At 41.4% G+C, this 14,278-nt stretch overlaps 1 protein-coding gene across 3 annotated transcripts in view; it reads left to right on the plus strand.

Annotated features, from left to right (window-relative positions):
- ITPR2 (inositol 1,4,5-trisphosphate receptor type 2) overlaps positions 1 to 14,278 on the plus strand; it is a 240,651-nt gene that overhangs the window by 76,191 nt on the left and 150,182 nt on the right. For all 3 annotated transcript variants that reach the window (XM_057370513.1, XM_057370515.1, XM_057370514.1), the window contains 2 exons: positions 321 to 471; positions 13,240 to 13,433. In XM_057370513.1, coding sequence (XP_057226496.1) covers positions 321 to 471; positions 13,240 to 13,433 — 345 coding nt within the window. The remainder of the gene's footprint in view (positions 1 to 320; positions 472 to 13,239; positions 13,434 to 14,278) is intronic.

The following is a 14,278-nucleotide window of genomic DNA, read 5'->3' on the forward strand; positions in this document are numbered from 1 at the left end:
TGCTGCCTCTTAAAATAATTTACCAGAGTCTTTCTTCTTGATCTCTTACACATTTTCACAGATGCAATTGTAGTTTCTTCAAACCTTCCTAAATCTCACCTTAGCTTTTCTGTCTGCTGTAACCTGACTGACCAATTGCTTTGTCTAACCCTGACAAACATTTAATGTTACTGGCCTTAGTCCAAAAATCAGTGGGAAGACTTGTGCTAATCTGCATGCACTCAAGGTCTGAATCTCTGTGGAAGCTGATGTGTGAAATGCCACCGAAAACCACAGAGGTTGTCAGTACTTCCTTCATTTTTAATTTCTTTTTCTCACAGGTGGTACATCTGGCTCGAAACCTCATATACTTTGGCTTTTATAGTTTTAGTGAGCTTCTCAGAYTGACCCGGACGCTGCTGGCAATTCTAGATATTGTTCAAGTTCCCATATCGTCATACTTCGAAAGGCTGAGCAAGTTTCAGGATGGAGGTGAGATAAGCAGCAAAGACTGTTATTCCAGTGGGTAATTAGCTTTTTAGGTTGGAAATAATTTATGGAACATCTCAGAACTCTTTCAAAGTTCTTTATTGACACATTAAGCCACCTACAGCAATGCACTTCAGGGTACATTAAGTTGGTCAGCTAAAAAGGAACCTTTTTGAATAGAGCTGCATCCCTCATGACTTGTGGGTATGGCATTGGTGTTGCTGCTCCTTTGCTTATYTGGAACTTTCAACTTTGGTTCTGAACCTCAATACCCCTTGCACTGAACATCCTGAAGAAGTTCAAACAGCATTTGCCTGGGCACAGGGATTATGGTGCCATCTGTGGCACGGGTGTTTGTCAGTCTTCTTAGCACTTCACTGAAAGGGAGAATGAGATGGTGCTGGTCCCRCAACTGCAGAAACACCAGATGGAAATCCAGAGGAGGCCATCCTCTCCCTGTTTGTCAGTTTAGAAAATTCTTATTTGAATCCAGACCACAGTGCATCTCTGACAACTGCAGGACTATCCTGCATGTCTCGTTGCCTTTTCTACTGTGGTTTAAAATTGGGTTGAAGAATGAGCATGCCAGGAAGGTGCTAGAAATCASCAGTTTAGTTTTCCTGTGTGAGTGGAAGAGAGGTGTGACTGTTGTGTGGGCTGAGGGTCCAGGAGACTGACTGATGGCACATTCTGTTTTAATATGTAGCTGGTGTTGCCAGCCAGCTGGCTCACAGCACCAAAATGGATGAGCTGTCTTGTTTGAAACAATTATTTTGTGTTTTCTCTGGGAGGCCTTTTCCCAGCCTTGAGCTTTTCTAATCATCATTTTGCTCAGTCACTCCCACGGATGCCCTGCAGGAGTGTGCTGTCCTTCACAACTTTTTCCTTCTTTGAGGATCACACACTCTGGAGAGGTGCAGACTGTCATTGTCATCTCTGAACCAAGAAGTCATATGCTTGGTTCTCTTGATCTTCCCTCCATCACTGCAGGCAGACTTTGCCACTGAAACCCTCTGGAAGTCTTTCCTGCAATGCAGTGCCCACTAAGTCATGCTGGGGCTGGCTGCAGTCCCTCCTCAGCACTAGAGAAAAGACTCTATGCCCAGATACTTGGAATTATGTTTTCCTTTTTTGTCCCTGAAAGACTGCATTGCAGACTCTCCTCTTAAGTGGCTCTGGACACAGTTTGACTCCAGACACGATCTTGGCATATTGGCAGCCTGGGACATGCAGATGTGGTTCTTCTGCTTAGTGCTCACTCTGCCCAAGCCTTTAATCCTGATTATGCATCTGAGTGTTTTTGCTAACATTTATTACCCATAAAATCATGTTGCATCCTTAATTCCCTTTTCTCTTGAAGGGTTTCCTTTCAAGCCATGTAAGAAAGGAAGGAACCACCCATTGAGTGCAAACAGACCTGCTTTCAGTTATATGAATTTCCTTAGCGATTCCATGCAAATCAATGAATTTGCTTTGAAATAGATGAGTGTGAAGGAATGCTGCAAATGGCACCACCATGCAAATGGAAGCTCAGTAGCCTTTTTAGTAATTCACAGCCATGTACTGGAGCCTTGTTGGAAACTTTTATCAGAAACCTGGTTTTGTCTATTGTCCTTTCAGCAAAAAAAGGCACAGAACAAAGGTGTCATTTTTTATTAGCTTCAGCCTTTATATACATTATTTAAATTTCTTTCATGCTGTAGTTGTCTCCATGGCTGTTATCTTTTAAACATTGACCAGTTCGGGTCAGGATGTGGCAATCCATGGATGGTCTTTTGGTAATTATCTGTGGGTTGATTTAGTTTTTTTGGTTGGGTTTTTTTTTCCAACTTTACCTACAAACTCTATGTCTAGAAAGCCCACTGCTTTGGAGAGGTTTTTTTTTGCTGGCTCAGACTGTCAGTCATATCTGCAATCTTACAGGAGGCTGGAGATATTGGCTGTGCTGTCTAGACTTAAAAATAGGCATTGAAACTTTGCTTTGGTGAGACAAGTAGTTTTATGCAGAAATAGCTGTAAGACTGGCTGGAGAGGCCTTCCACAGTCTTTGTAAAAGTGAAGGATGTCTTTGGATGGTCACATCTTGTCTTCAGCCTCCCTTTTCTTTTCTGTCTGACAAGTTATAAACTTRTGCATTCACTTTGCAGTTGAGATAGAATGATCCTGAATGTTTAACTGTTGTGTCCATCTTGCTTTATCTCCTGCTTTCCCGGGAGGTGCAAAGTGACCTACCCATGGGCTATGAAGATGCATGTGTCACAAGGATGAAGTTTAAGCAATTTAATAACTCATATTCACTATTTTTGAGCACCCACCTTCATGTTCAAAGAATATATTTCATGTCTGAAAATTGTATTGCTCAAACAAAATGGGGGAGCACTTTCCATGAAGGAAAACCACACAAGAATTAATCAGCATCTTTTAAGTTGCACATTGCAACACTGAGGGTTGGTGCTGGGCTGGAACTTCTGGGCCTCTGCATGTGGATGATACTAAGGGTGAGTCCAAAAGTACAGATGTTACCTAGCTCCTATGGAGTATGGATCCATCTTGTCTAAAATCGACTAAGGGATCCTGAAGAATGAGCAGGCAAGCCAAAAAACTGGTCTTGGAAATTTTGTTTAGATCTYCCCTCACTCTGAGAGTAAGGACTGTTCACCAAACAGAGCTGTAGGTGTACACTGTTCTTCAATTTTGTAGTAATTATAAGATATAAGATTGTTCACCAAATGTTTCCTTTTCCTTTTTACACAGATACCCTCTTTTATAAAYCTGTATTGTTCAGAACATGTCAGTTGTTTTCTTAGTTACCTGTCCTGGCTTTTTATTGTCTCTTTTGATTTACAATGCTGGTCTCTTATGCTATTTTAAAAGGATTAAAGTAGAAATTATCTCAGTCTGTTTTTTTTAATAGAAATTGGAATTGAAATTCCACATCACTTGGAAAATGTGATGACATTTTTTAAAATCAGAATGGTCTGTTGATTTTTTCAGCAAGTGTTTTCTTATTTGCAACATCCTTAAAATACAGACAGATGGATTGTTCCCTGCCCTCTTTCAGGTAGGGGTGAGGGTGAGTTCTTGCCTTTAGTGAACATCAGATTCCACTCTCCCACCCTCTCCAGACTGCAGCATTCTATCTGGCAGGTCCAATATTATAACTGTCATACCAAACCTTTGCAGAATATTGCAGGTAGGTGTCCCTCCAACACATTATTCCTCTAGGGATGTGCCGGTTTACACGTTTTTTTTTTGGTTTTTTTTTTGTTTTTTTAAGAAAAAATACCTTCCTTGAGTTGAAAAAATCATTACATTGATGTTCTTTAAACAAATAAGCAAACAAGCAAATAGGTATGACTGGTTCTGTTGTGATTTTGTGTATATATTGCAAATGTATGGAAGTAAATTATGAATTTCGGAGTTTATAAAAGTTGTGGGGTTTMGTTTGGGTTTTTATGTKTGTTTGTTGGTYGGGTTTTTTTTAAAGCTTCCAGTCAGGGATCACAACTGTCTAGGCATAAGCTTTAATTCAGTAGGAACATGTATTTCATTCCTTGAGCTTAGGGCTTTGAAGTACAGCTCCAGTTCTGACAAACACTGAAAGCCAGTTATGATGCCTGAGACTGACAGTTTATTGGTATAAACAAATATGCTTAAATTTTATCAAGCATTAGGGGCGTGATCCTGTAAATCTTCTGTAGAAAAAGTGCTACTGAGTACCAGCTTATRTTCTGTATATTTTAATTTTCATCACCATCTAAGTGTAAATTTGCGTAGATTGATAGTAAATGTATATTTAACAACAAGATTTTGTGAGTAGTATGCCTCTTCAGAAATGCAGTCATTACAAGATTCTAGGGAAAATTGCTTGAAAAGAGTTTGCCCAAATGGAAAAATAATGTAATTTCTATTCTGCTGCTGTGGTAGATAGAGGGTAGCATCGCTGGAGAAGTTTAGCATTTTGGTCAGGATCTACGTGTTTTACGTGACAGGTCTTGTATTTTAGTTTTATTCAAATCTGTTGATTTCTGTGGGAAAATCAGTGCTGAATAAATTTGGGGACAGGTATGTTATGCTGCCTATCCATTATTGACATTGGAATGTTTCAGGTCACTAGCAAAAAAAAGCTTCCAAAATCTGATTCCAGAAGCTGTAGGGAASTGGTGAGCTGGATTCCTGGCTTGTTTGACCAGTCCACATTGTGAAAACTGTAGTCAGGATTTTGGGAAATATATTAATGATGGATGGAAGATTATGGTGASTCTTGCCTGTGGGAAGCTTTCCTGGAGTTATGCACCTCAAAATTGAAACAACCRAATTTTCAGCCAGGGATCTTGAGTCTTCTTCCCTGTTTAATATTTATTTCTTAAATATACCCACTTATTTCAGTAAGTAAGTAATTTACTTGTTAAGTAAGGAATTATATATGGTAAGTGTTGAACTGTTGAGGCGGAGCTGCAAACAGGGTATATTTTTAGGCTTAGTGGAAGTTGCATAAAGACTTAATTAACCTTTTACCTTAAGATGTCCTTTTCTATYCTTTGCTTAAATTTGGAGACACATTGGTAGCTGAGATAGTCCTTGATGTTTTCTGTGGGTTTCTCTGTCTTGGTTTTGCAAAGATTCTAAAAAGATCACAGAATCACAGAATGGGTTGGTTTAGAAGRGACCTTGAAGATCATCCAGCTCCAACCCATGGCAGGGCATGGGCAGGGACACCTTCCACTATCCCAGGGTGCTCAGAGCCCCATCCAACCTGGCCTTGGATACTTCCAGGGATGGGGCAGCCACAGCTTCTCTGGGAAACCTGTGCCAGGGCCTCACCACCCTCACAGGGAACAATTGCTTCCTGATMTCCAATCTAAACCTCCTCTCTGTCAGTGTGAAGCCATGCCCCCTTGTCATGTTGATCCATATATTATTGTAAATGTTAAGCCTTAGTTCYTTTAGAAAGCTTGATTTTAGTGCCGCTGTCAGTTCCTTTAACCAGAATTAAATTCATGTGCATGTAGTTTTCRTGTGTGACCTTATTTGATGAAGACAGATTGGGAAAAGTTGGCTAAGAAACATTTATGAGATCCTGTAAAAAGTAAGGATGTATATTTTTGGAAATGCTTCTTATTTAGATTGCACCCTAAAAATGAATTGACTTGAAAATCTTGCAACCAAATTCTTTTTTTGTTTCAGTCAGTGTGTCTCTGAATTATTTTTGTAGATATTTGAAGCTGTTTTCTGTTTCTTTTTTTTCCTCAATATACTACCTGTATCCTAAAGAGGCATTTTTTTTTCTTAAGGAGAAAATGAGGATTTCATTTACTAGTGCTGTCATTCTGGCACGTTCCRAGAACATTATAATCTCTTGCAGTTTTAATTAAAAGGTAAAGTCATTKCTTTCCTAGTAAGTGCACCCTGCTGTATCATTCCAGAGTAAGGAGCCAATCTGCCTTGTCCAATACTGCTAATTTACTCTCTGTGAATTAAAATGCACATCTTTCTSTGTGTGCCATTTGCTCTTTCAAATAGCTGATTTTAGTCAAACTATGTAACTAGAACATGTGTCAGGTCTGAAAGAGGAAGAAACATGATAGTAGTAGCAGGTAAACTACACATTTGCCATGCAGCTCAGTGCTATTTAGATAATGTTTGGGAATGAGAATAATGACATGCCAGGAAATACATCCTTGAAATTAAGCTYCATGTGTCTTGGGATGCAGCTCACAGTGCTGAGCACCTGCTGAAAAAGCCCTCAGTGGGACAAACCTGGGTTATCTGCAGAGTGTGTCTGTCCCTCAGGAGCTCTACAGTTTTCCTGAGCCAGTGTCCACTGACGTCAGTGACAGTCTTTTGGTTTCCTTTGCTCATCTTGTTGAAAAAACAGGTCTTAAAAACTGCCCATAATAAACTTTAATTGCTCCCACGTCTGTGATTTTCACCTCGAATGTGTTGCCCATAACTGCCTTGAGAGGTGCCTSTTTTTACATGTTCAGACTGTGGTCAGACATCCCAGCCCCTCCGTGCTGTGCCTGRGTCTGTGTCTGGGTAGCGTGTTCCTCCTGCAGACCAAGGGGACTGAAGATCCACCTTGSCAGAGAGCAGAACAGGGAAGTTCTCACCCTCTCCTGGAGTCTTCAACACTGATGAGGTCTGCTGCCTTCTTTCTGCAAAGGAGTGCTTGTGTTTCTGTGTTTCAGGGGATGGTTGTCCCAACTTCTGTCCCTGTGACACATCCCAGGAGCCTCCTCAGTCCCTCAGCTCCAGTTGAGCAAGAAATTGGGTCAGGTTTTCTTTGAGCCTTTTGGCTGCAAGCAGAGGTGCACAGTGACTGGAAGCACCAGTGAGGCCACTGCTGGGACAGGGCTGAGAACAAGGCTGGACCTGCCTTTTTTGTGGTCCCTGTRTGACCAAGAAGGACCAGATTCCATCCAACACTATTAGAAATTACTGTATTCTTTTTCAGCCTTGTATTCATACCTGTTACCTGTACTTTTGTCTCGTTAACAATTAGCAATATCTTCTTTAAAGCATACTTTAATTAGCAGGGCTAATGAGGCAGTGGTTGCCTGGCAGACTGAAGCAATCATTTATACCAGCAGTTTTCAAAAAAAGAAGGGTTATAGGAGGAGAAAAAAATATTTAACTCTTGGGAAAGTTAACTGTGTTACTCACAGATGTCTACAGAGAAGAAACTGCTCTTCAGTGCAGGGTGTTGCCAGACCAAAGGGGAGGTGAGTCTGAGAGCTTAATTTTGTGGCATGAACCATTTCTCTTTCTCCTTTATTTTTTCCCTCATCGTAAGACCTGTGCATTAATGGGATTCCAGAGACCATTGCTCTTCTAGGAATCAATATCTGTCTTACAGATGTAACTCAGCTAGGAGTCTTGATTCCCATGGTGCTTTTTACCCTCAAGGCCAGAATGCTGATGTTTGTATTTTTTCCTTCGACTAATGCCCGTGGTGAGAAAGCCATTCTTGACACTGCTTTGTGGTTTTGGGGATAGGCAAACACCCCAGAACCTGCAGAATGTCAGAAGAAGGTGAAGTTTGGTGGAGTTTCAGCATGGCTGGGCAGCTGAAATATAAAAAGGGAGGTCTTGTGGATATGCTGTGGCTCAGTGCAGGCTGGAGTGGCCAGATTCACKCCAGGGCAAATGTACGTGCGTGGCATTTTGTATGATTTTTCCTTTGTTTTGCCTCATTGCCTCTGAGCACTACAAAACATAGATGTGATACCTCACCACATGTCCTTAATGCCATGCATTGGGTTTTCTGTGAGCCTTRCCTGAAGTCAGCTGGTTATTGAGCRATGAAAAATCGTTCAATGAAGACATAAAGTGTGATTCTTGGCCTGTTTATGGTAGATTCTGAAGTCTTTATGAACAAATTCTGTAGAAAACCTGTTAAAATTAATACCTCTTTCACAAACAGAGCTGTAAGGCTTTAATGCTTCTGGCAAATAATATACAGKTCTAAAGAGCTTGAAATAAAATGTGTTCCTTTAGGTACTGAAGTGTTGTTATTATATGTCCTTAAAACGGCTGTAACTTTTYATGCAGAAAAATTAAATTGCATGAAGCAATGCAGCCAAATCAACAAAGAAATGCAGAGCTAAAGCTGCCATTGGATTCTTAATGTTGCCCTTGGTATTTAGACATTTCTGCACATGTGGTTGGTTCTCTGCCAGAGGACCCCTGAGGACTGGTGGCACTGTGTGCTCTAAGATGCCACTGAAGCTTTCTTTAAGAAGCTTTTGGTGGAGCAATAGYGTAGATCTCACTGAAGTCCAGAAAGCCAAGAACACTTGTAGTCTTGCTGTTCTAAGTACTGCCTYTAAGACTGGTTGAATGCACTGACACTGACACGTGGGCTGAAACAAGGTCCTGTGTGCCGGTTTTGGCTGAAGTGTCAGGTGTCTAAAAGCATGCTCAGGTTTTGATGACATCAGAGAATTGTTTCTCTAACTTAAGAACTACATAGATCATGTGAGTATTGTTAYATTTTTGCAAAACCTTCCATTTCTTCCCTCTACCTCCTCATTTTTTTTGTAAGCAAGATTGAATAATGTATATGATTTTTATGGGCCAGTTAATGAAAGTTGTTGGGGATGTGGAAGCACATACATTTGTCTTTTTCRGTTCGTTAACAGATTTCCTGAAGATCTGGTCACACCTTTCAGTACCTGAAGGGAGCCTACAAGAAAGATGGAGAGGGACTATTTACTCCAAGGGCATGGARTGACAGACAAGGATAATTGCTTCAYACTGACAAAGAGGAGGTTTAGACTGGATATGAGGAAGAAATTGTTCCCYRTGAGGGTGGGGAGGCCCTGGCACAGGTTGCCCAGAGAAGCTRTGGCTGCYCCATCCCTGGCAGTGTYCAAGGCCAGGCTGGATGGGGCTCTGAGCAACCTGGGAYAGTGGAAGGTGTCCCTGCCCATGGCAGGGGGTGGGAACTGACTGATCTCCAAGGCCTCTTCCAACCCTAACTGCTTTAAGGTTCTATATGGCAGCTCCCATTTAGGTACTTAGATTCCAGAATCATTGAGCATCCGACTTGTCCAGTCCCTAATGAAAGCTGCTGGGTKTTAAAATCCTTTTGAAAACATGGGCAACTTAAAAAAATTCTKTGTATGGAGATGAGCACTCAAAATAAAAACTGCTGAGCATTTTTGAAAACTGAGTCCTAAGAATCCGTCTTTCATYCTCTGAGCTGAGGATGACTGAGCAGCAATGTTAGTAAGAGCAGGCTCTGTCCCTCTGTGGCAGCTAGGGACCAGATCAGGTGCCTAGAGTTAATTTTCAAATAAACAAGGCTGCATGTTGGTTCCCTGGCATCTTGGGGATTTCTGAGGACTGCWGACGACTTTTCTTGGGGCAGAGGACTGCTGGCTCTAGGGGATCTGCCAGCCTTTGAGGCTTCCATTGTGTATTCACCCTCAGCTTCTGMACGGTTCTCTATGCTGCATGTGAAATATCCAAAATTCTGTGGGTCCTGGAGAGCAAACTGAGGATGCTCCATAGCAATGGGCTGGGAACAATTGGAAGAAAAGGCATGAATTGCCAGCTGCCTTTGACAGTTGTTTTTCTTACTGAATATGGTATTTTGTCACTTACCATCYATACTGTATTGCATAGCAGATTGTTGTTTACTTTTATATTCTGCTTTTAGAATTTTTGCAACCAGTAAATGACTTATCAAGAAAATATGTTTATGTAGAAAATGAAGTGTCAAATTATCCACTGTTTCGATTACTTGGGTGGTTGTTATTTTTTTTCCATAATTGACTCCTCTGAAAAGCCTTTCTTCTCAGAGAGGCCGCCGTGTTGTCAATCGTGCCAAATTGTATGAGATTATGTGCTACAGTTTTGTGACAGAAACTGATACTCATTAGGAAGTTGTGATCACTGTAATAAAAAGTAATGAAAAGGAGATGCACAGTTGTCTATTCAGAACATGACAAGCATTCTCTTCTTTCAGTGTCTGTCAATCTGCAGCTCCTTTAAATTACCACTTGTGCATAGAGAATTCACTCTTCCATTGACTAATCTTGTTGAGACTGTACATTCACTAAGAGACATTTCTAATGGGTCCACTGCTTATGGAAGGCTTTTGGCAACTGACTTGTCTTGGCAGAGGGAGGAAGAGAGAAGAAGGGAAAATTGGAAAAATATTCTTTTCCTCTGTTGGTCAGTCACAGTTCTGAGCACTTCTGCAGTGAGAGAAGTGGTTGGTTGCACACATTAGCACCTTACAACATTGCAAAGACTGTTCTCTCCCTGCCTCGCTTCACAGCCGTATATAAATGTTAGTACCTTGACCTCAAAGAAAACAGCCAAAGGCGAGGTCAGCACATTAAGGGTGGCAGTACCATATGGAGGCACAGCTCAGGCTTCTCTTCACTTATCTCCAGCAAAGTGCACATAAAAGTAATCAGGGTTCACATCTACTTGCTCTCACTCCTGATTTAGCTCAGTTAACTAGTTGAGGCAGTAAGTTAATTTTTCCTTGGTCATTGGTATTCAGGAAGCACTTTGGAGATGTGACTAAGATCAGAGCTCCCTTATTTTAGTCATTGTGTGCACATGTACTAAGAACTTAAATCTCTTTTATTGAGCCAATGTATTTTGTCTTGCCTTGTTGCAGGCTTAGCTGACAGAGAGCCAGTCACTTTTTAAGCTGCAGTAACCTTCCTGCATGCCTTACCCCAGGGATGCACACCCTTCCCTGCTGGGATAACTGTGTTTGAGCAAGACTGCTGCTGGCCCCTTGTGTTTGTGAGTGACAGATCTAAATCCATGCTTAACAGCCTTCCAAGGCTGGACAGATAAYGCTGAGCATCATGAGTGCTGATTGCTGGGGGATCTTTTGGAAGAGATCTCCTCCTTATGTGATCCCCATGGCTTCTTTCACAGAGTACAGCAGCTCCTCTCAGTGTTCAGAAACATCAGCTGCTTCACTGCCATCCGTGAATGTGCTGCTTGACTGCTGTCTGCCCCTTGAAGAGGGTTACATGTCATCAGCATCCTACAAAACACCGTTGTTTAAATACCTTTCCTGAAAAGAAATGCTGAATTGCTCCAATTGCTGCAGCATTTTAACTCTGAAATTGTTCTCCCCAAGTCTGCTCTGAATGAACTGAAAATTATGGTCAGCATCAGGCAGTTAGTTAAAAAGTTTTTCAAGATGACACCTTATCTCACTGCTGTTATTGACAGGAATAATCCAGTATTGAATCACTACCCATTTCAGCTGTAAATACTGAACTGGATTAAGTAGACTTTTTCTCTTACTAAAATCCTTTCCTATGCATTAATGAAATGCTATTTGAAATGGCAAGGATAATCCTTCTTCGCTTTCCCACCTTTATCTTTTGAGATCAGTTGCATGAAGGTCAGTAGTAAAGGAATGTTGTGGACAGAGGGTTTATCCTTAATCCTGATGTTGCTTGGAAGCAGCTTCATAGCTGCCTCTCACTAGTTTGTGCCACCTATGTTCACTGGTTCTGTGGGTACAGGAAAGGACAGCAGTCACCTCATTTCTTTTTATTTCCTAGATGCTTTTCTAGGCTCCAATATTAGCTGAGTGCCTGGCAGTCGTTGCTATTGCAGGCCTCTCACTGTCCTTTCTAGAGGTGGAAAAAGTGGTCTACTCATTTATGGAGGTCACCCTGAGGTGCAGAGAGAGTGACTAATTCCTTGGTCACAGAAGGAGCTGAATCCCATCCCCTGCCATGCTTGTGCAGCATCCGAGTAATAGCTGAAAAATAAGCAAGATATGATCTGGGTAAAATCCCAGCTTTCTCCTCCAGGAACATTAGGTTCACCCAAGATGTTTTCTGTCTTCTTGTCCAGAAGACACTAATTTTTTAGAAGTCTACACAAGTAGACTTCTGTCTTGAAGGGCGAGCTGGAACTTTTCAAGAGGAAGTGAATTCTTCTGCCTCATTTGGGACAAACTGCAATTGTATGTTGTTTTTGAGAAGAATATCTTCTGGGCTTGTCTTAGTCTTAAATAGTTTCATTAKCATTAACCCCATTGACTGAAGTTGTTTTTTACAGAATTCCTGAAGTTTCCATTGTCTCCAGTCTTTTCTTTGCCTTTAGTGTAGTCTAGGTCTTGGCACTCTTCCTCTGAAGAGATGCTGTCATTCCTTTYCTTTCCTCCATCAGTTCCTGTCTATGCTTTGCAAAAAGGAAAATAAGTCATGTCAGTAGGTAGCACGATATTCTCAATCTTTCTTTTCCCCATCTTTGCAAGGAAGCCACTGTTTCACCGAGATGCTTTTCCCACCAAAGTTCACTATAAAGACCAGTATAATCTATGGGAACAGATGGTGTTTTTTGGTAGATTTTGCTAAAGGGGCATCAGTGGCAGGTGCCATTTCAACCAGACTGTATAAAGGTTTTACCASAAAAGTGTGAATAATTTTTTCCTCATGAATAGCTCACAAAGGGCACTGTGATTACAGGTACTAGTTTGACCTTCAGGACAGTCTTCAGGCCTGGCATTCTCCTGGGATTTTTTTTGAAGGGAGATGTTTGGCTGGTTGTGCTGGTTGGGTTTGGGTTGTGACCTGTCATTTGAACTTCATGTAGCAATTGATGAGACTGGCACACATCTCTTCATTCTCTCTCAGTGTGACACGTAAGATGCCTGGACAGTCTCCTTCCAGCTTCTGCAGTGCCAAAGGCAACCTTGCTGTCAAGCACAAATATTATGTTCAGTCAGAGCAGACATCAGTTGGGAGCAGGCCTGGAAAATGAACTCCTCCCACGTGTCTACAAAWTGCAGCAATAGATGTTATTAATAAAATACCAATGAAAGGTTTTTAATGTACTGGAATTTCTTGCCTAGCAGTACTGTATGATACTGGTTATGCAACACTCAGTTTGCAAGTGTTCTTAAAAAGAAGTTAAACAAACCTCTTTAAGARATTATCTTGGATGTGGGTAATATACCTTCAGGCAAAGGRATGGGTGAGATTTCTTTAGCTCTAMTTTTTATCATTTGTTGAACATGTTAACAGAACTCTGGAAATATTTTGGCATATTTACCATCTGTTGACCTGTAAGAAATGATGTCTTGGAAAATCAGTGTAGAAAATTTCTGCCTAATTGGGTAATTTGAATGAATTCAGGAATTGAGGGCTTCTTTTTCAGTATGCCTGTTGAGACTGGAAAGGGRTTTGACAACATGGGTGTATGTGTGATAGATAGCTTCATAAACAAGCTTTACTCATAGCAAATATGTCTATGCTTTTGTTTAATGCATAGGAAACAATGTTATGAGGACCATCCACGGGGTAGGAGAGATGATGACCCAAATGGTGCTGAGCAGAGGGTCTGTGTTTCCCATCAGTACCCCTGACATACAGCCAAGCATTCACCCAAGCAAGCAAGCCAGCACAGCAGACAGTGAAGATGTGATCGTAATGGACACCAAATTGAAAATCATTGAGATTTTGCAGGTAACAAAGAGGGGTGGAATATTAAATAGCAGTCATTTCATGGCTCTTTCTTTACAGAGTGGCAAGGTCTGTTACCTACTGTTCTTACGATTCACTGGGTTCTCATTTAGAAATAACTCTTTGAGGTGAGGAAGAATACTCCTCTGTGTGAACAACTGGACAGTTGTGGTCCCCACCCTGTTGTACCAACTTCACTTTCGAAGGAACGAGATGCTGCAGAAACTTTCTCACTGTAGCTGTGGAACATCAGAACTTGTGCTCTAATAAACCTCACTAATATTTCCTGAAGACAGCTTGTCTGTTTCCAGTTTCTTTACACTCAGTTTACACTGGGGTAGTTGCCTGTTTGAAATATCTGACCCCCCCTGTTGCAGAAGTTGGATGAAGGGCAGAGCTCTCCCTGGCCTCACTGAAGTTTTGTGCGAGGCTGTGCACTTCTGAGGTGCATTTCAGATTTCCACAGTTGGACTGAGAACAGTCTGTGGGCTGCTGTGATTTTCTCCCAGCTGACCTGACAGGCTGTGTGACACCAGCCTGCCTCCTGAGATGCAGTTTTCACTTTGTGCTGTTAAAGAGGGAACTGGCACACGTTTGCTCTGTGTATTGAATCCCTGTTTCCTGCAACACTTAGGCCCTGAAGGAATGTTTTGTTGTTTTCTATAAATTCTCTGGATTTGTTGYTACCAATGTCACTTTTGAAGGATTCCATTTGTTCTGACTGCTCMTAAATGATTTAGATGACTCTAATTACTTGTCTTCTGAAAGGCTATAAATTGTTAGAATATACTCAATACTGCATCTTTTGGTTCCAGAGCTCCTTTTGTTTAAAATGTGGAGTGAAAGAG

This window comes from Malurus melanocephalus, unplaced genomic scaffold, assembly GCF_030028575.1.
Source record: "Malurus melanocephalus ecotype Western Australia unplaced genomic scaffold, MMel_1.1 scaffold_128, whole genome shotgun sequence".
In the NCBI taxonomy this organism is placed as follows: Eukaryota; Metazoa; Chordata; class Aves; order Passeriformes; family Maluridae; genus Malurus; species Malurus melanocephalus.